This window comes from Jaculus jaculus, chromosome 6, assembly GCF_020740685.1.
Source record: "Jaculus jaculus isolate mJacJac1 chromosome 6, mJacJac1.mat.Y.cur, whole genome shotgun sequence".
Lineage (NCBI taxonomy): Eukaryota > Metazoa > Chordata > Mammalia > Rodentia > Dipodidae > Jaculus > Jaculus jaculus.
The window spans coordinates 144,994,214-145,016,412 of NC_059107.1; the positions used below are offsets into that span (position 1 = coordinate 144,994,214).

At 42.2% G+C, this 22,199-nt stretch overlaps 1 protein-coding gene and 1 pseudogene across 3 annotated transcripts in view; both read right to left on the reverse strand.

Annotated features, from left to right (window-relative positions):
- Washc3 (WASH complex subunit 3) overlaps window positions 1-6,751 on the reverse strand; it is a 45,298-nt gene extending 38,547 nt beyond the window's left edge. For all 3 annotated transcript variants that reach the window (XM_045152581.1, XM_012949285.2, XM_004650225.3), the window contains exons 1-2: window positions 6,596-6,751; window positions 5,919-6,017 (exon numbers count right to left, since the gene is read on the reverse strand). In XM_045152581.1, coding sequence (XP_045008516.1) covers window positions 5,919-6,017; window positions 6,596-6,646 — 150 coding nt within the window. In that variant the 5' untranslated portion in view covers window positions 6,647-6,751. The remainder of the gene's footprint in view (window positions 1-5,918; window positions 6,018-6,595) is intronic.
- A 10,707-nt stretch (window positions 6,752-17,458) lies between these two features.
- On the reverse strand, window positions 17,459-18,503 carry LOC101598429 (annotated as a pseudogene).
- Window positions 18,504-22,199: the final 3,696 nt, after the last annotated feature.

Here is a 22,199-nt window from a genome sequence, read left to right on the forward strand (position 1 = left end):
TTAAATTATCCATACACGTGTATCCACACAAGTAACAGTAACATATTGTGAAGTATTATTTATTTTAAACCCTCTAATTCTAAACATTACCACATTTGGTCAAACAGTCCAAGAGCAGTTGGCCAGTTTACTTGATGGCAGGGAGTCAACATTCTGTTTGCTATCTGGGGTAATATCAAAATCCTTACCAAAGCAGAACGTTCACAATCCAAGAAAGGGTCATGTTGCCCATGATGAGGAGTACAATATACTAAATGCAGGTGAGGAGGAGTTAATGCAACTTTACAGCATGCTTTGCTGTTTTGTTTGTTTTTGTTTTTCTTTTTGAGAGAGGAAGATTGAGAGAATGGGTGCACCAGGGCCTTCAGCTGCTGCAAACAAACTCCAGATGTGTGCGCCCCCTTGTGTGCATGTGCAACATTGCATGCTTGCATCACTGCACATCTGCCTTATGTTGGACCTGGAGATTGGAACAGGAATTCTTGAAGGCTTAGCAGGCAAGTGCCTTAACCACTAAGCAATCTTTTAAGAGCTTTGCTATTTTGAGATGAGTGATTGCTAGGCTGTCTATGCTGGCTTTAAACTCTCCATTCAAGGGAGCCTCCTGCCTCAGCCTTCCAAGTACAGACAGTCTATAGGTACACACTACAGCACCAGCCCTTGTCATCTAAAATTTAAAGAAAAGCTGACTTCTATATTTTGCCTGTTTTGATCTTTTACATGCTGGAATTTAAATGTGTCAATAACACGTCTTCAGTTTGGAGGGTGAAAGACATGTCCAAGCTCATGGCAGATGAACAATACTGGAAGAAACTGCCCTTCGATGAACTTTTACAGAAGTGGCTCTGACAGCTTAGATAAGCAAGACTGAAGCTCAATATCACCCGACTCACATCTTGTCCTTCCAAAAGGATCACAGCCTTTCTCATCCCTTCTACTAAGTACCCAATTACTGAACATTTGTTTTCAATATGACATCTACAAAGATGTAATCTAGAATAAAACATCAGGATCTAGTTTTTATTTTGTTTCATTTATGATTTTGTATTTCGAAATACGGTTTCGCTACATAGTTCAGGTTGCCTCAAACTTCTCAAGTCCAGGCTGGCCTCTTATTCTCAATCTTCTTGCCTTGGTCTCCCAGGTACTGGGATTATAGGCATGTGTCACCACACCAGCCAGATGCTAGATTTTTTTTCCTTAATATTTTTATTATTTATTTGCAAGGGGAAAGTGAGATGGGGAGGGGTGTGCCAGGGCCTGTAGCTGCTGCAAACAAGTTCCAGATACATGTACCACTTTGTGCATCTGTCTTTATGTGGGTAGTGGGGAATTGAATCCAGGTTGTTAGGCTCTGCAGGTAAATGCTTTAACTGCTGAGCCATCTCTCCAGTCTCAGACTCTCATTTTAACTGACTTCTGGGATCTGTTCACAAAAGGTTTTTAAGTAAATATAAGTAAAAGTTATAAAATATATCATGAATAAGCTGCTCTCCCAGTTACAGACATATTCCTGAAAACCATGGAAATTCAATCTTAGCATATATAACCTGTCTTTTAATTCACTAGAGAAGAAATCTCCCAACAAATTTATAAAATGATAATTTCACAAATTCTGTACATAAACACTACAGAAACTTTTAGATAAGAATTCTCTGTACTTTTGCTTGTACTTATAGATTTTATTTTAAAAAAGAAAACTATGAGAAACAATTTAAGAACTCAGTTAAAATAACACATCTGCATCTCATCTACAAGCATCTCTGGCATTGATGCCAAGATTGAGTGCCCACTCTTGTACCTCAGCAATGGCACAGAACCTGGCTGCCCTGCCCCCCCTTGAAATCTGCAGGCAGTCATACATTCCTGCTGACCAAGGCAAGAACAGAAATGCTTACTGGGACTTTGTGAAGGAAGACAAGATGACCCTAAGTAACTTAGTAACTCGGGTCTGATTCAAATACTTTCTGGCCTCTGGGTTCAGCAAACATAGAATTATTGACAAAACAGACTCCATGCACAAAGTCTTCAAAAAGCTAAGATATTTAAAAAATATAGTTCTATACTCTTTTCTTTAACAGAGAACTCTAAAAAAAAACCAGTTTGATTAATAAAGAAAAATTCATAGGAATTTTTAAAAAATTTAATTTCCGTCTAAATTTAGCTGTGACTGCACTGTTTACAGTTTAGGTCAGATCTGAGTGAGATCATGGTGAGGGCAGGGAGCAGGTTCTCTATCCCTCTAATTTACTTTTAGTCCAAAAAACAACAGCTGATGTTAATTTTTGTGTGTGTGTGTGTCTGGAGGGAAACAGTCATTTTAGTGTGATGCTATATACAAACAAGGACTACCCACTTCTTGGTGCTATTAAAATATTTAAAAATATCTCAGGGCCTAGAGAGATGGCTTAGCAGTTAAAGCACTTGCTTGCAAAGCTGAAGGACCCAAGTTCAATTCTCCAGGTCCCATCTAACATATATTTGAGGGCTGAAGAGATGATTTAGTGGTTATGACACTTGCCTGCAAAGCCTGAGGACCCAGGTTCAATTCCCTAGAACCCATGCAAACCAGATGCACAAAGTGGCTCATGCATCTGGAGTTTGTATGCAGTGGCTAGAGGCCCTAAAATGCCCATTCTCTCTCTTTCTTTGTCTCTCCCCCTTTCTCTCTGTCTCAAATAAAAATAATAATGTAAAAATAATCTCACAAACTCACACTGATTCGTGTGAGACAATGACATTTTATATTTAGATGATACAGATATGATAGACTATGAATTTATCATATCCCAAACTACATAGCATTAGATATGGAATGGCAAAAAAAAATCTAAAACTAGAGTTTGAAATAAAGAAGGTACTACCTTCTGTCACTTGAAAATGACAGACATGTTTCTTATGCAGATAAGTGAGATTTTTCAGCTTTTTTCCTTAGACAAGAGCTGGAACCTCAGTTCTTCCTTCCATCCGTATTGGTATCGGCAAACCTGAGCTTCTGGCACAGCACCAAACACTAGGGTTCAAATATATGTTATTTTCATAATTACTTTATTTATTAGAGAGAAACAGAGAGAGAGAGGGAATGAATGCCACAACAGGACCTCTGGCCATTGCAAACAAACGGCAGACACATGTGCCACCATGTGCATCTGGTTTACATGGGTTCTAGGGAATTGAACCTGGGTCCTCAGGCTTTGTAGGCAAGTGTCATAACCACTAAATCATCTCTTCAGCCCTCAAATATATGTTAGATGAGTAGATGAATGAAGAAATCATTTAAAAATCTTCCTATCTTACTTACTCTATGGATCTGCCAAAGAGGGCTGACCAGACCTCTACCAAAGGGCTGGACTGAATACACTTCACTTAGCAAGCACACATTAAGTACTCGCTGACAGTCTACCAATGACCAAAATATACAAACTGCCAAAATATTACTTGCAAAGAATAAATGACAGTCAATCCCATATTCTCACACATAGAGGACACAAGAGCTGAACACCAGCAACATAGTGACGCAGGACTGCCTGCAGCAGAAACATCAATTTGATCAGTGACTCAAACATGAAAACACCTTCACAGGCACTAAGGGAGCCGAGAGGGAGGTTACAGTGCTGGTGTGCAGCACCAGACAACTTACATATTGAAGAGAAGGAAGCAAGCTTCATGGTACCACACCCCTCACCCAACCCAAAGCAGCACAGTATGAAGCAAAAATTAAAACAACAAACCACAGAAAGCCTCACCTGGGAAAGGCCAGGGAAGTGATCTACATTTTTGGCCTCAGACTCCAACATAAAGTTCACTCTGGGCAGTCACCTGGGCAGTACTCAAGGATGGAGTCTTCCAGCCAATCTCATTGCCTGGTCAGCTTCCAGATCTTCAGAACATGGGGCCTGCCCCACTGCCAGGTCAACCTTTAGTAGTCCCAGACTTTGAAACAACCTAAAGTGTAGGACAGCCTAATGGTCAGGCCAGTCTCTACATACCCAATCTAGATCTAGGTCCACGCTAGGGCTGACTGGTCTCAGAGGTCCTAGATCTGAGATGCTCTCAGAACACACTTAACCCTGGCAATAGGATGATCCCTGGACCTACCCTTCAAGCCTGCCACTGTGGATATAGCTTCTAGCCAAGCCCAGAGCCAGGGATCCCACACAGCCCAAGCTTTAGGCTTGTCTCAGCTCCAGGTCTGCACCTGTGACTGTAGACAACAGGCTGACACCTAAGAACACAAGCTGCCAGTTTGTTCAATGCCTGGCTGTTCACTCCAACACTACCCTACAGTCCAGGACCTATAGCCCTGTGCTCCAGTGGACCAAGGGTTTAGGCTCATCCAAGGTAGACCGGTCCCTACAGACCCAGGACGATTTCCACAGACCTAACCTAGAGGCCAGCATGTATAACCTCCAAAATAGACCACCAGGCCCCAAGCTACTGGCCCCAAGCATGTAGCCAATGGTAACAGACCACCAACCACTATCTCAATTTCTACATTAGCCCATGGGGTATAGGCTCCAGACCTTCCACAGTACCAGGCTGGCCAGTTCATCCAGCATCCAGACCAAACCCAAGTAGCCCTGATGCCAGGCTAGTCCTCACAAATCAAGGATCCTAGAACATCCCTGTAGATCCAAGCTTCAGGTCAGCCACAGTGGTCCCAGTAACCAGACATGTCCCACAAAACCTGAGCTCAAGGCTCACTTGAGTGCCAGGTCAGCCCCTGGGGATGCAGATTTCAGCACAGTCCCCTAGAGACCCAGTCTCTAGGTCCTCCCTTCAAGATACAACCCAGGAGCCAATCAATGGGTCCATCTCACTGGACCCAGCCTCTTAAGCACAACTGAGCAAGTGCAAGATCTATACGGTAACAGCTATAAAATACTGATGCAAGTCCTCTTATAAAAAGGGATCCTGGAATGGAGAGATGGCTTAGTGGTTGAGCGCTTGCCTGTGAAGCCGAAGGACCTCAGTTTGAGGCTCGATTCCCCAGGACCCACGTTAGCCAGATGCATAAGGGGGCGCACACATCTGGAGTTCATTTGCAGTGGCTAGAGGCCCTGGCACGCCCATTCTCTCTCTCTCTCTGACTATTTCTCTCTCTGTCACTCTCAAATAAATAAATGAAAATACACAAAAAAAAATTATAAAAAGGGATCCTGTGTTCATGGGAGTGAAGCACTAACATTGCTCAAATGTACATGCTACCAAAAGTGATTTACAGGTTCAATGTAAACCTTATAAACATTCTAATGACATTTTTCACAAAACTGGAAAAAAAAAATCCCATAAAGGTCACATAGGAATATCCGGAGACTAGATAGTGAATTCCAGGTCAGCCTGGACTAGAGTGAGACCCTACCTCGAAAAACCAAACAAACAAACAAAAAAAATAAATAAATAAATAAAAAAGAAGAAGAAGAAATCCTGTTACTTGTTATAACCTGGCTGAACCTACAGGGCCCTATGCCGAGGACACTAAGCAAAGCCGGCTCAGAAAGACAAATTCCACAAGATCTCATTTATGTGTATAACACAAACTTAAAAATGCAGTGAAATGGTGGTTACTAGAGGCTGGGGCTGGGAGACGGGGGAGGATATGGCATTGAGCTTTTTATTCTGCCAGTCTTATAGTTCACTTTCATTTGTCTTAGTGGAAAGGTAGATGCGCTGGGCCTGGGGATGTAACTCAGGAGGAGAGTGCTTGCCTGGCATGTTCAAGGCCCTGGGTGAGAGCCGTAAAACTACAAACAGCAGCAGCTGGGAGTTTATGCAAGTGAAAAGTTTCCTCTCCTAAGGTGTCATAACACAACTGGATAACCAGATCATGGTATGTAAATACATTAAAACAAAAACAAAAACAAAACTGTCAAGTGACGGCTTAGCCTACTCCGTAAGCCAGTACCACAGGAACCTACCTCCTCACAAACTGTAGAAAAGCGGTTGAGGAACTGCACAGTATGCACCACAAATTGGTTTAGAAATGCCACCGTTCTTTTCTGTTGGATAGCTGGCACCTGGGTCATGTAAAAACAAACATTTTTTTTTTTTTTTTTAATGAGAGGAACTTACACTGTGCAATCCATTTTTCATATTTGGATATCCTAAACGGGGTGGGAGGGTAATTGCTGGATCATACGAATTTCTGGAAGGACACGGAATAGTTGCTTCCCTCAAAGTGTGTGTGCGTGAGTGTGTGCAGTGGGGGAGCTGGGTGTTACACAGTGACAGCGGCTGCAGAAAGTTCACTAGGAGAAATTCTGGCAGGAAAAAGGAACATGTAAACCCCCCACCCCAAACACACTCAGGAGGGCTCAGTACCAGAGGGAGTGTTGGGACCACTGGCCGGGCTCCAGTGGGTCAAGCCTGGGCGCGGGGGCACGTGAGCGGGCAGCACAGGCCTGGAGACACACCGTCCCCCTCACTTCTCAAGAGGGACCCCCTAGCTGGGTGGACTGCAAGGTCCCCGACCGAAGCTGGCAGGAGAAGAGCCAGGGCTCCGGAAGGGGCTGGAGAGGTGGCATCTCCTGGGCCGGGCGCGCCTTCCCCATCCTCCTCCCCGGCCGCCGGAAGTTCAACTCTATCCTTTACAAACCTTGGTCAGGTCTATGCCTGACCCCATGAGGGGAAGCCCGTCCTCATCCATCGCCTCGGCGGGTGGGGGAGGGGACCCCGGGACCCACCGACAAGCCCCTCCCAGATGAAGCCCGCCCAACCCCAGTAGGGTCCCGGTGCCTGGGGCTAGTCTCCGCCTCCCCGGCCCTTCCCGGAAGAAAGCGCCTCCGCTCAACAGCCAATCAGCGGCTCCGGAGTGCCCCGCCTCCGCGCTCGGCATTCTGGGATTAGTAGTTCGTGACTCAGACGGAAGTCGGCCTCTGTCCGGGAACTGTGGGCTGCTGTTTTAATTGTAAAATCTGAAAAAGAAAGAGGAAGAGAAAAGAGATAGAAAGGAGGGCGAAAGAGGAAGACAAGAGATAGAGGGGAAATGAAGTTGAAGTTTTCCACTGCTTAGTCCTGTCATATAAAGAGCTCTGAAATTCACTGAATTTTTTTTTTTTTTTTAATTCCCACTTACGTGCCAGGTACTCTGCTAGACCTTGTGAGGAATACAGAAAACTGGCCAGATCAAGCCTGCTGCCCTGGAGAGGCTCATGGTCTGGAGGAGCTGAGATCTGCTTCCAAAGATCTTTGAGACAAGAGTCTATCAAGTGGACTGCTGCTAGACTATAGAAAACCCAGAAGAGCAATCTGTGCATAGAACGTTTTTTGTACCTGGAGTTTGAAGATCTTGGTTTAGAGTTTCCTGTTTACCAGCTATGTGTACTATGACTGTCACCCAACCAAAAACTTGAACCCCTCCTAATATACCAAGTACTGCGCCTGCTGTAGACGTGTACATTGGCACACCCACCCACATGGATGCAATATGTGTGGCACTGTCACAACAGGTCTCCCTAAGTTGTCCAAGAAAATCAGAGAAGGCAGATTTCAATTGCTACTTAACATCAGAGGGAGTTCAACCTACAGCCTGGGTGGGCCTTTGCACAAAGGCACAATTGCTTGAAGAATTACTATGTAGGAAAAAGGTAAAGTGGTTTGATGGTATAAGCAGAAATGTCCACACACAGAGAATAATGAGAAATAATGCAGAAGTAGACACCAACAGCTGACTAAGGGCCCATTACCCTATAGTTATAGTCCTTGTTTCTCCCAAAGTTATGCGTGGGTCACTTGTAACAGTTGAGAGTGCTTCTTAAAATGCACATACCATAGTTTAACCTCAGTTCAACTGAATCAGTACCTCTTGGATGAGCTTAGATAATGTGCATTTTAAACAAACCCACAGCCTGGGATTATTTGGAACCAAAAGAAAAATCTTGAAATTTATTTCTGCAGATAATAACAGCCTATTTAAAAAGACTGAGCAGGCCAGGCATGGCATTGCCCACCTTCAATCCCAGCACCTGGGAAGCAGAGGTAGGAAGATCATAGAGAGTTCCAGGCCACCCTGAGTCTACATAATGAATTCCAGGTCAGACTGGGTTAGAGCGAGACCCTACCTCAAAATAAAAATAAAAATAAGGGCTGGAGAGATGGCTTAGCGGTTAAGCGCTTGCCTGTGAAGCCTAAGGACCCCGGTTCGAGGCTCGGTTCCCCAGGTCCCATGTTAGCCAGATGCACAAGGGGGCGCACGCGTCTGGAGTTCGTTTGCAGAGGCTGGAAGCCCTGGCGCGCCCATTCTCTCTCTCTCTCCCTCTATCTGCCTTTCTCTCTGTGTCTGTCACTCTCAAATAAATAAATAAAAATTAAAAAAAAATAAAAATAAAAAATAAAACAAAAAAGTGTCTTGTACATAGATGTGTTTAGAAACAAAAGATGAGTGTTGTGTCTGTACTTATTGAAAAGGGAGGTTGAGATACAGATGGAGAGGATGAGGAATGTTGCTAGTGCGTGACTACTTCTTGAACATTTCAGTGTTATCTTTCAATAGACAGCTATTGAGTCCCTTACATTTTCTCAGTAGAAGCTACCTTGGCAATATGACAAATTCTGTTCCACATCACTCTGACAAAGTGAATATTGCAATAAAACATGTCATGTGAGGTTTTTATTGTGGTGTATCTGGGTATTCATACATGTGTGAACGCACATGTGGGCATGCAGTCGTGCATGTTTGTGTATGCATATTGGGGCCAGAGGTCTTTGCCAGGTGTCTCTACAATTCCTTACACCAGTCTTCGAGACAGGGTCTGTTGCTAAGCGATTCGGTGAGACTAGTCAGTCAGTCAGCCCCCCGAAATTCTTTTTCCTCACCTCTGCAGTGCTGGTAGTTCCACGTCCATGGCGGGACTCCCTGGGATGACAGCTGCTGAAGATCGGAGAGGCTGTGGCAATTTCTTACAAATGATGATGTGTGGCGCACCAACTGCTATTTTCATGAGCGAGGACTTTGCAGCATGTGAGGCTGTTCACGGAGCCTTGTTGACAGGAGCAGAACATCTTTCACCGTTGGAGTCAGTTCTCTCAGATCCTGCCACTTTAGCAACTAAGCGTGTGTACGACTCACCGACATGCTCGGCTGTGAGTGTTCACAGCGTCTTCCTCTGGGTAGATTCCATCCTGAGAAGTGACTTTCTTTGTTCATCTATAAGCAGTGACTCCTCATCTAATAAAGACTTTCCAGGGTGGAAGTCATCCAGTCACATCTTCAGACTCCAATTCTAATTCCACTTCCTCCACTAACGTCCTAAGTCACTCAAAGCCACCTGTGAGTGTTGGAATCAACTCCTTGCAAAACCCTCCCTGTTCTTTTTGACTTTTTTTGTTTTGTTTGTTTTTCGAGGTAGGGTCTCACTCTAGCTCAGGCTGACCTGGAATCCACTATGTAGCCTCAGGGTGGCCTCAAACTTGTGGTGATCCTCCTACCTCTGCCTCCCAAGGGCTAGGATTAAAGGTGTGTGCCACCACGCCTTGCTTTTCTTTTTGACTTTTTTGAGACTGGGTCTCATGTAGTCCTTGTTTGCCTTGAACTCACTATGTAGCTGAGGATAACCTTAAACTCCTGTCCTCTACCTTCTGAGTACTGGGATTACAGTGATGTGCCACCGTGTCCAGATCAAACTCCTCTGAATGTTGATATGTAGATCCTTCTCATGAATCACAGCAGTTTGACAGTGGCGTTTAGAATGAAGAATTCTTTCTTGAAGACTTTCCATTTACTTTGTCCGCATCTATTGGCAGAACAGCTGTAGAGGTTACTATAACTTGATGGGCTTCTTTCTTCACCCTCTTCTGCCCTCCCTCCCTCTTTCCTTCTTTCCCTCCCTGACTCCCTTCCTCCCTCTGGCTTTTTGGGACAAGGTCTTATGTATTCCATACTAGCCCCAAACTTAACAGTGTAGTCCAGGAAGGCTTGAAATTTGTACTCTTGTTTCCACTTCCTAAATTCTGAGATTACAGATAGGGATTACCTGGTGGTATAAATATTTATTCAATAATAAGATTTGAAAGTAAAAATTATTACCTGACCCATGGATTTCAAAATTGATATTGTATCAAAAGCCATGAAAACATTGCAGTCATTATCCATCCCCATTACAGCCCTTGAGTGGAAAGAAGTGATTGTGATCTTTTCTCCCTGATAACTAGGTCTAAACAGTGGGCTTAAAATTATCTGCAAATTATATTGTAAACAGACATGACATTATCTAGGCTTTATTCCACTTACAGAGTACAGATAGAGTAGATTCCATGTGATTATTTATGTGTGTGCATGTACATGCATGTGTGGTATGCATGTATGCACATTCATATATACACGTGTGTGTGTGCATATGTGTTTGTGTGCGTGTGGAGGCTATAGGTCAATGTTGAGTGTCATTTTCAATTTATTTCCACCTTATTTTAAGAAGGGTCTCCCACTGAACCTGGAGCTCACCAATTTGGCTAAACTAGTTTTGTGTTGTTTTATCATCATTACTGAGTAGCACTTTTAATTTTCTTCAAAAAAATTTCCCTTTTCATTTACAACTCGGCCCATTTGCACAAGAGGTCTATCTTTGGTATTGACATGTCTTCCTCACGAGCCTTCATTCTTTCTAGCTTTGACTTAAAGTGAGAGACATGTAATTCTTCTTTTCATATACTAATTTAGAGGCCATTATAGGGTCACCAATTAATCTAGTTTCAACATTGTATTTTGCAGTCCCTATGGAGACCCAAAGAAAGACTGATAGGGTAGGTTGTCAGCTTCACATTGCTGAGATAAACCTCCAAAAGACCCTTTTATGGAAGGATTTATTGAAGCTTATAGATCTAAGGGAAGTTCCATAATGGCCAAAGAAGCTGGCCCCCTTTCACAGGTCCATGCAGACAGAAATACCACCACTAACACCACAAGCAAGAACATTGCAGGCAGAGCTCTGAGCACTCTGCATATCTTAGGATGGAATTCAGATCTGCCCCCAAACACACCTTAGGGCTGGACCCTAGGGTCTGTATGCAGTGACATTTCCTCTAGCCAGGCAGCTAGAAATCTACTAAGTTACAGCTTGAATAAAACTTGTGACTCTATTGGGGTCTATCCATTCAAATTATGGCACCCTCTTACATGGGCATGATTTGTGGTAATCCCAAGCCATTATAATAATGGCAACGACTTCTCATTACACATTGCTATAGAAGACATAATAACAGTAAAAGAAATTGAGGTACTGTGAGTATTACTAAGCTGAGACATAGATGCATGAAGCGTGCACATGCTGTTGGAGAGGTGATGCCATCCGACTTGCTCCATGCAGGGTTGTCACAAGCCTCCGACTTGTGAGGGAGAAAAGTCATTCTCTGTAGAGCTCCATAAAGCAAACCGCAATAAAATGAGGTATGCCTGAACTGTACTTGTGCCACGACTATAAATCATATAAACACTGTGACAGTTCTAGGCAACTGTACTCATGTTTTGTTTTTCCCCCTTGATAAAGACCATACGAGCACTGGAGTTTTTCCATTAGACTGTAAATTCGTTGAAGCAAGGATTATTTCTTGCTTATGACTCTGCAATTAGTACCAGGCACTCTGATTTTTCAGTGAAAACTCATTAATTTAAATATGCACTTTCCAGGCTTGGTCATTGGCATTGAACAGCCATTCTTCTTCCATCCCTCCATCCATCCACTCAAAAAGTATTCCTTACCATGGTCTAAGCACCCTTATGTACAGACATTCAACAGCAGAAAGAAGAGACAAAACTTGGGCCCTCATGAAGGTAAACAGACAAGACAAGAGATAAGAAGTTGTCCATAGCTCAGATTTGGAGACAGAAAGATGAAGAAGAATGAATAGTTTGAAAAAGACGGGGCCAAAATGTGCCCTAAAATGAAACACCTAGTAGACTAATGAAATTAGGTGTAAATTTCTAGAGGAACGAATGCTTGAGATGAGTTTTTTGTAGTTTTTTTATTATTGACAACTTCCATGATTGTAGACAATAAATCATAATAATGCCCCCTTTCTCTTTCACAACTCCACTCTCCATCACATCCCCTTCCCCCACTCCATAAGTCTCTCTTTTATTTTGATGTCATTATCTTTTCCTCCTATTATACTGGTTTTATGTAGGTAGGGCCAGGCACTGCGAGGTCATGGATATCCAGTCCATTTTGTGCCTGGAAGAGTGCACTATAAGGAATCCTACCCTTTCTTTGGCTCTTATATTCTTTCCATCACCTTTTCTGCAATGGACCCTGGGCCTTGGGAGGTGTGATAGAGAGTGTTTCAGTGCTGAGCACTCTGTCACATCTCAGCACTATGGTGCCTTTTGAGTCATCCCAGAGGTCATTGCCATCTGAAAAGAGAAGCTTCTTTAACCAAAAGTGAGAGTTGCATTAACATATGGGTATGAACATTAAAGAAGTGCTTACTGGGCAGTTTGGTGAGCATAATGAATGCATTTAGCCAGACACCAGCTGGCATTACACCCCTAGGGCTTATGACTTCCCCTGTCATATGTTTTTAAGTATCAAGTATGTATTCCCTCCCATGGAGCAGCCTAATTAAAGAGTGGTTGGTTTCCCTCATAGCAGACATGCCATTATTATATCTGTTGGCTCATTTCGCCTGGCTGACCAAACTTAAGGCTTGCAGTGTCCACTGTTGTTTATCTCCACTGATGACTTATTTCTCTCCCATGGAGCTTCATGCAGTGTAGCTTTTTTCAACTTTCTGTCAGCTTGTCTACATGGACGATGTTTTCAGTTCCAGCAAGATTTCTCAGTGACCTTGCAGCCCAAGCATGTGGCATTTCAGCAATAAGGTCTTACCATTGAGATGAGATTTGGAGGCACTCAAGTTAGTTTGAAAAAGAAGAATTCAGAATTGTGGTCAGCATGTCAAAGAACTGTGGGGTTGCATCTCAGAAATCTACATGCTATACATAAGCACACCTCTGTCCCATCCTGCATATCATCTTGAGCAGAAAATGGTCTTTACCACTAATTTATCCTGTCAAGAGTTCTACCTGCTCCTAACAGAATCCTACCCATTCCTATTCCATTATCACTCTGTCATGGGATCCTAAACCTTATTAATGATCTTTCCCAAACCCCAGTCCTTCATTTACACAGAGAAGTTGAAACAACCCCCCCCTTTTAAAATATTTATTTTTATTTAGTTATTAGAGACAGGGGGAGAAAGAGAGAGCAAGAGCAAGAGAGATATAGAGAGAGAATGGGTGTGCCAGGGCCTCCAGCCACTGCAAAAGAACTCCAGTCACATGTGCCACCATGTGCATCCAGCATACATGCTCCTCACTACCCTCATGTATTTATTTCCTTTTTCACATAGCTTAGATTAAAAAAAAAATTTTTTATTGGGCTGAAGAGATGGCTTAGCGGTTAAGGTAAAGGCATTTGCCTGCAAAACCAAAGGACCCAGGTTTGATTCCCCAGGACCCACATTAGCCACATGCACAAGGGGGTACATGCGTCTGGAGTTCGTTTGCAGTGGCTGGAGGACCTGGTGCACCCATTCTCTCTTTCTATCTCTTCCCCTGTTTCTCTGTCAGATAAAGAAATAAATAAAAATAAAAGATTTAATATTTAATTTATTTATTTGCAAGGGGAGAGAGAGAGAGAGAGAGAGAAAGAGAGAGAGAGAATGGGCACACCAGGGCCTCTATCCAATGTAAACAAAATCCAGATGTATGCACCTCTTTATGCATCTGGCTTTACTTGAGTACTGGGGAATCAAACCTGGGCCATTAGACATTTTAGGCAAGCACCATAACCACTGAGCCATTTCACCAGTTCACACAGCTTAGAGCTTATGCTTCATTATAATCCCCCCATACGCCTGTTCTTTCAACCAATACTGGCTGGCCTACACCAGACCCTGTTTACTGTACATTGATGTTCTATTGAGATTAAACATTGCAATGTCTATTTCCTACTCACATTAGAGTTCTTAAATCTTGCCTTCCCATCTATTACTGTGGATACACTGTCCCCTATTCCCAGAAAAGACCAATTCCTCTGCCTGTTCCCTAGATAACATTTCTTTTCATCTACTCAAGAACACCACTCCAATAATTGTCCCATTTATAAATAATCATTTCTCTTTTACTGGATATTTTTAGTAAAATACAAATATATTATCAATTCACCTATTCCCATAAATCTCTTTATGACCCATCTTTCCAGAAAAGTTCTTCAAAAGATTGACAGTCCTCACACTCTTCAATTTTTCTCTTTTTTTTTTTTTCTTGACTAAACTTCTCTAATAAGCTTTACTAGTGTTTATAAACACTGGTGATCTGCAGGCCACCAGTGACCTTCATGATGCTAACATACACTGAGCAGTTGTCACTTATTATCCAGGTCGGCCTATGAGCAACACCTCGTAAAGCTGATCATCTTCTGATTAGAACTTTCTGGAGTTTTCCTTCACTTAAAAAAAATACAAAAATTTTTAAAATAACTCTAGTTACTTCTGGATTTTATTTGCTGGTTCCTCATTTCTTGAACTTGTGGAGCTTATATTTCTGTTCTGACCCTAGATAGTACAATGGAAGACTGCGTAGTTGAAGCAGAGAGAAAATTAAAGAGGTTTAATTAACTTTTCTGCTATTTTTAAAATTTATTTGAGACAGAGAGAGGTAAAGAAAGAGAGAGAGTGGATGCACCAGCTACTGCAAACAATCTCCAGACGCATGTATCACCTTGTGCTTCTGGCTTACGTGGGATGTGGAGAATCTAACCTGGGTCTTTAGGCTTCACAGAGAAGTGTCTTAACCACTAAGCCATCTCTCCAGCCCCTGAAGATGTTGATAACTTTATGTGGAGACTTGATCATGCAGAACTTTGAAGGGTGTAGCAAGAACTTTGGGGTATACTTTGGGTGAGATGGGAGCCATGGAAAGACTTGGAGCAGAGGCATGATGGAGCCATGGAAAGCATTATGTAAAGGAGTCACATAATCAGAATTTCATTTTAGGACAATCATGCTATTTGGCACAAAGTAGTGAGTGTGACCTAAGGGTGTAAGACACCTCTTGAAAAATGACAGCTTAACAGTCACCCTATCCTCCTATAACTGCCATATCTCAAATTCTGTCCACATTTTCTGCTGTGCAAGTGACCACAAATGCCTCTTCCTGTTTCATCTTGTGTCCTCCAATATATTCTTTTCTAAAAAATATTTTTCATTTATTTAAAAAAAAATTTCACTTGAGAGAGAGAGAAAGAGAGAGAATGGGCATAATAGGGCCTTTAGCAGCTGTGAATGAACTCCAGACACATGTAGTACTTTGTGCTTATGTGGGTACTAGGGAATCAAACCTGGGTCTTTTGGCTTTGCAATCAAGTGCCTTAACTGCTAAGCCATCTCTCCAGCCTTTAAAAATATTATTTTTAAAAAATATTGTAATTATTTATTTGCATGGGGATGAGGATCATTGAAATTTCAGGGCTGGAGATCGGATGTTTTAAACAAGTTTGGAAAGGTTTTGGACATTAATTCTCCAATTTTTTTTTTTCTTGTTACATCTTTTCTCCTTTTCTGAGACTCCAAAAATGCACATTTGTTTGTTAGTTTGCTTAATGTTGTCCACAGGCCATTAATACTTTGACCATTTCCTCCCAATAATGTTTTTCCCTATACTTCAGTGTGATTTTTTTTTTTTACAAGTGTTTGATATGTGGCATGTGTATATATGCTATGTGTGGATACATGTGTGGATGTGCACTTGTGTGTATGCGTGTGGAGTCCAGAGGTCAAAGCTGAGTTCCTTCCTCAATCACTCTCTGCTTTATTATTATTATGTTTTTGAGACAGCCTCCCTCACTGAATCAGAAATTCATCAATTAGGCTAGGTGAGCTACCCAGCAAGCACCAGGGATCCTCCTGTCTTTATCTCCTCAGTGCTGGGATTACAGGTGTGTGTTGCTATACCTGGTTACTATGTGGGTGCTTGGGATCCAAACTCAGGTCCATGTGTATGTAGCAAGCACTTTACCAAATAAGTCATCTCTCCAGCCCCTCAGTACAGATATTATTAACTCATTTTCAAGAATTTCCCAGTATCCACTTTGTTTTAAAGCTCATTCAATGAATTTTGACTTTCAGGCATAAAGCATGGCTTTAAAAAATACTTATTTATTTATTTGAGAGAGAGACAGAGACAGAGATAGAGAAAGAATGGGCATGCCAGAGTCTCCAGCCACTGTATATGAACTCCAGATGCATGCACCCCTTGTGCATCTGACTTACATGGGCCCTGGGGAGTTGAACCTGGTTCCTTTGGCTTTGCAGGCAAGTGCCTTAACCACTAAGCCATTTCTCCAGTCCCATAAAGCGTGTTTTTTTTTTTTAAGGGTTCAATGGTTGATTTTTATTCTTTTGCTCTGAAAACTTGGGAAAAGCTAAACCAAGAAAAGTGACTCAAGATTTGTGAACCTCTGGGTTTTAAGATGAATTAACAACAAAACCAGGTAGCCACTAGTTTGCTTACATGCAGCAGATTTAGTGGTCCTACATCAAAGTTGGAAATGAGAATGGAAAACATCCACTCCCTCTTTTCAGAATTTAAGAGGGCAGCCCAGGCATTACATCTACAAACTATGGCAGCACTTTAAATATGACCAATGTAAATATAGAATGGAGATGTTCATAATAGCTAGGACTCTACTGAGGACTCTACACACTAAAATCATGATTACATTTTGAAAGAAAGTACACAAAAGCCAAAGAAAAATTTTGGGACTTTTCATTTGATGGTAATCTTAATGCTATTAAGTTCACAAATATGCTAATTTATTAAATACCCACTCCTAAATATTCTAAAACACATATTGCAAACATACAGATATCTACTCTTTCCACATGTCAGCACCCATTCATAGCATGGTTTGGAAGTATGAGAATAGATTCCCCTTAAACTGCAAGTCAGTAGGTGTATCTTTACAGTTAACTTTGGCAAAATTCATACACAACAGTAATTAACAATGTTCTTTACTAGTTAGCTCACAAGGAAACACCTTCAAAACTGCATTTTGTTAAAATTTCTGTACTAAGATGTAGAAAAACAACTACACAAATAAGTTAAAAATTCCTTAATTTTTTTATTCGTGGTACCACTACCACAACTTACAGGGCAATATACCTGATGTAATGAAAGAAGAAAGAAGACAAAGCCACAACAGATGAAGACCTCAGGAATGGACATCTAATTGACACTCCATTGCGTTTATCAATAGCTGTACTTTCTGCAAACTGTGCCTGGGACAGTCCTGAACAAGAAGGGCTTCCTGTTTAAGCTGCAGTAACTCTTCTGACTATAGATCATCACTCCTTCTGTGGCAGATTTTTACAGTTCCTCTGATGCATTGGGGAAAACGGTCTCAAAATAACCTGAAGCTTCCCTGACAACTCCTCGTTCTCTCTCCTGCTAAGAACTATAGTCCTTTTCTGCTGTTTTTAAAACCTTCTGCTACCATATCCACCACTTTCACCACCAGATCCATAACCACCACCACAGGGACTGCCAGAGCGTCTTCCACCAAAACTACCCCCTCCATGGGTCCATAATTTGACTGCTATTGTCCACCATAATTTCCACAATCATTGTAGTTCCCACCTCCACAATAGTTACCACCACCAAAATTTCCTTCTTTATTGTAACCATCCTATCCTCCTCCTCCATCACCATATCCACCACCTTGGTTTCTGTATCATGGTCCACCACCACCAGAGCCTCCTCTACTACTACAACCAGGACCACCACCATAGTTGCCACCACCACCTCCAAATCCATTATATCTACCATCACCTCTACTGTAACTCCATCTGCTTCCACAACCTTAGCCACCTTTTCCACCAAAGTTTCCACCATGAACAGAATTACTTTTATCACCTCCAAAGTTTCCACCACAACCCATAAAGTTGCTAGATCCACCTCCACGACTTCTCTGTGACCCAGCCAACTGCATCTCTTATTTAGAAAGGATCCTTTTCACTTCACAATTATGCCCATTAATAGCGTGATATTTCTGAACAATTTTATCCACTGAATCATGATCATCGAAAGTTACAAAAGCAAATCCTCTCTTTTTTTCCACCATGCCCGTCTTCCATCACTTCTATGGTTTCAATTTTGCCATACTTTTCAAAGCAGTCTCTCAGATTATATTCTTCTGTGTCTGCTTTAATATCACTGACAAAATATGTGGGCAACAGGCTCTACAGAATCCTCTCTAGAAACAGCTCTTTGGTTCCACTGCACGCCCATTGACCTCCTGTGGCTGAGCACACATTGCTGCATCCGCCTCTTCAACACACAAGTGAGTCACAAAGGCAAAGCCTCTGGAATGCTCTGTTTGGGGGTCTCTCATGACCACATGATCTGTGGGTGTGCCACATTTCTTGAACCGTTCTCTCAGACTGTCATCTGTAGTTTCAAAGCTCAGCCGCTTCCTCAACTGCTCTAGTTCTTTTGGATCATGGCCCTCCATAGACTGGACTCGTCTCTTCCAACTCGAGACCAATATCCAGAGCATGGTTTTTAAGAGTTTCCATTCCTGGAACTATTTTTCTTTTCTTTAAAAAATTTTTTTTTGTTTATTATTTTTACTTATTTATTTGAAAGTGACAGACAGAGAGAGAAAGAGGCAGATAGAGAGAGAGAGAGAATAGGCATGCCAGGCCTCCAGCCACTGCAGACGAACTCCAGATGCATGCACCCCCTTGTGCATCTGACTAACGTGAGTCCTGGGGAATTGAGCCTTGAACCGGGGTCCTTAGGCTTCACAGGCAAGAGCTTAACCGCTAAGCCATCTCTCCAGCCCCTGGAACTCCTTCTGAATTCCTCTTCTTTTGTCTTTTCACATTTTAAAAAATAACAAATCAATAGTCATTATTTTCAAGCCTGTATCTAGGGGCTGGGGCTGGATTTAGCTTAGTGGCAGCGTGCCTGAGGCCCTGGGTATAATCCCAACACCACAGGAAAGAAACACAGAATTTAATGTAGTTAATAACCCTATTATCTGGTTCATCTTCACATCTACTCCTGATACTCTTTCCTCTTGATTATGGCTATGCTTCCTGCCCTTTCCGCATGACACACTTAGTTATCTTTAAACACTGGGGAGAACTAGGGAAGCTTGAGCAAGGAGCTGTCATTCACATTCACCGAGCCAGTATAAACTTTGGCCTTAGACTAAGTCCACCCGAATTTCACCCAACTCCATCTCTTTGAGGGGCTTGACTGTGCTCCTTGATTGTCAGGGTTTCATTAGGGCTGGGTCTCTGCTTCAGATGGTTCTAGTTCATCTTTAGAGCTAACCCTGGCAGGGTCTGGGAAACCCAGCACAATGAGCATATGGAAGATCTACTGAATTTTCTGTTCTTACCAAAAACATTTCCATACCAGTGCTTTCCTAAGGACCTTGGAGATGGATTGTTAAGTCCAAGTGATTGTTTTTTATGGCTAGGATCCTTCCAGAACCAAGTCTGTTCCATTGGCTTTATTTTTTCTTTTTTGAGGTAGGGTCTCACTCTAGTCCAGGCTGATCTGGAACTAACTATGTACTCTCAGGGTGGCCTCGAACTCACGGCGATCCACCTACCTCTGCCTCCCGAGTGCTGGGATTAAAGGCGTGCGCCACCACGCCCGGCTTGCTCCATTGGTTTATACTGCTTACAAGGTCTCAGTTGACTTCCTAACTCTGCAAGCTTACTTTTCTACTTTCTTCATTAAGGTCTTACATGCATTCCTTCTCAACAGCCCCATGGAAATTTATGACTTTTCCTCATTTGATAGCTTCTTGTTAGTGGCATAGATTTGAAAAGTTTTCTCTCTTTCTTTCTTTCTTTCTTTTTTTTATACTTCTTTCTATATTATATATAACTGGTAGCAGGATTTACCATCCCCTCCTTAGTTCCTTGACACACCAAGGATAAATGATTCTTTCAAATGTTTGGTTCCATAGCCTGCTCTGCTTAAACTTATGTTAGATGTCATACTTGCCTATTTGATCAAATGGCTGCTAGATGTCAATTTTGGGCAGAGAATGCCTTGTTTACTACTTAGGCTCAGGCCCAATGTCTGATGTATAGTAAGTCCTTAATAACATATCTGTTGAATGACACTTGACCCCAATGACCTTGAAAACATTTGGCTGTATCTTCCTTAAGCCCTTGATTTACATAGGGCTCACAATTCCGGGTATTCAATCAACCTTTCCAAGCTGGTCTCTCCAGAGCCAAGAAAAGCTTCCAGCCAGAGAAATGCAGAGGGAACAAAGCAAAACACACCACTCACTGCCTATGTTTAAGTAATATATATAATTTCCATATGTAGTATGAAAATATGAACTTCTTAGTTGACCAGGGGTTTGGTTTTCTTTTTTTTTTTTTTTTAATTTCTTAATTTCTTTTTTTTTCCCTTTCTATTTTTAGTTCTCTCTCTCTCTTTGCTTTTTCTTTCTCTGTGAGTATATGGTATATGGATGTATATGTGCTCTTGCAGCATGGCCAGAGTGAAAAGTCGGGTGTCCCACTCCATTACTCTTCCATCCGTTCTTGTTTGAACCAGTCTTTTACTGATCTTGGAGCTTACTGTCCCCCCCGCCCCAACTCTGGCAATTTCTGTGTGTCTGCTCTCCTATGGGCATGGGGTGACAGGCATGTGTGGGCACACCCAGCTGTTGACGTGGGTTCTGGAGTTTAGATTCAGCTGGTATCAGCCCCCTCAGGCCCTCATGCTAGTGTAGGAAGCACACTTAACTTCTTAGCCATCTTTCCAGCTTGGTTTGATTTCTTGAAAAACAAATACATAGAAATATAATGTTGGAAGACGTGATTTCTAGTTCACAGCAAAAAGAACGGTAATTTCCCACTGCCTCCTGTAATCCTCATGAGTACCGCTCACTCATCAATCATCCACAGTCCCCAGCAGCACTGCCATTCACATTTAATAACGGAATTTCCAGGACTATTAAAAACAATCTATAGCTCGAAGTTTTGGTCAACTGCCAGCAAAACTCTGAAGTACTTACGGTCTCCTGCAGATTTTCTCCCACTGGCAAAAATACAACGTGTTTCCAGATTTCATTTACTGTCGTGAGTTTTGGAAGCAAACTGAGTAGGTTATAATAAATACTGATTTCAAGGGCAGAAACTATATATATGCCACCCATATTTACTCACTCAAAAAAAAAAACTCAAGAATTTTTCTGAAGTTACCTTTATTTTCTTAGAGAATAACTAGAAAATGGCTATCATTTAACCATGGGTAAGTTCTTAGGTGGGAAAGGTTGAGAAAAAGACCACTTAACTTTTGATTTCTTCATTCTCTGCTTCAGGATGGATAAGTTAGAGGGCCACAGTGTTTGTTCATAATGGGGGGGGGGGGAATCCAGTGCCTTTCATCCTTACCCTCACCCATCCCTTAAGAGTAACATAACCTTCTGTTGAAGGAATTCTAGTCTAACTAGGTCAGTGTGTTAAGAATCCCATTTCAGGGCTGGAGAGATGGCTTAGTTAAGGCACTTGCCTGCAAAGCCAAAGGACCCAGGTTCGATTCCCCAGGGCCCATGTAAGCCAGATGCATAAGGTGGCTCATGTGTCTGGATTGTTTGCAGTGGCTGGAGGCCCTGGCATGCCCATTCTCTCTCTCTCAAATAAATAACTAAAAATATTTTTATAAAAGAATCCCACTTCAGGGCTGGCGAGGTGGCTTAGTGGTTAAGCGCTAGCCTGTGAAGCTTAAGGACCCAGGTTCGAGGTTTGATTCCCCAGGACTCACGTTAGCCAGATGCACAAGGGGGTGCATGCATCTGGAGTTCATTTGCGGTGGTTGGAAGCCCTGGCGTGCCCATTCTCTCTCTCTCTGTCTCTTTATCTCTCTACATGTCACTCTCAAATAAATAAATAAAAATAACAAAAAAAAAATTAAAAAAGAATCCCACTTCAGACTACTCCTTTCAAGTTATCTGGCTTTTCTAATATCACCCAGAACACTGGGATTATGGATGCTTATATCATGCAGGAAGGAGGAGACTAGATTCCTTTTTTGAAAGCTAGAAAGCAAATTACCTTAAGAGACCTAAAGATATTTAGACAGTAAGTCCCTAATAAAGCAGCCAACAGACTACCGTTATTCTTTTTTTTTTAAAGCATACTAGGGGAAATGTCTCCTTTGTGCTTAT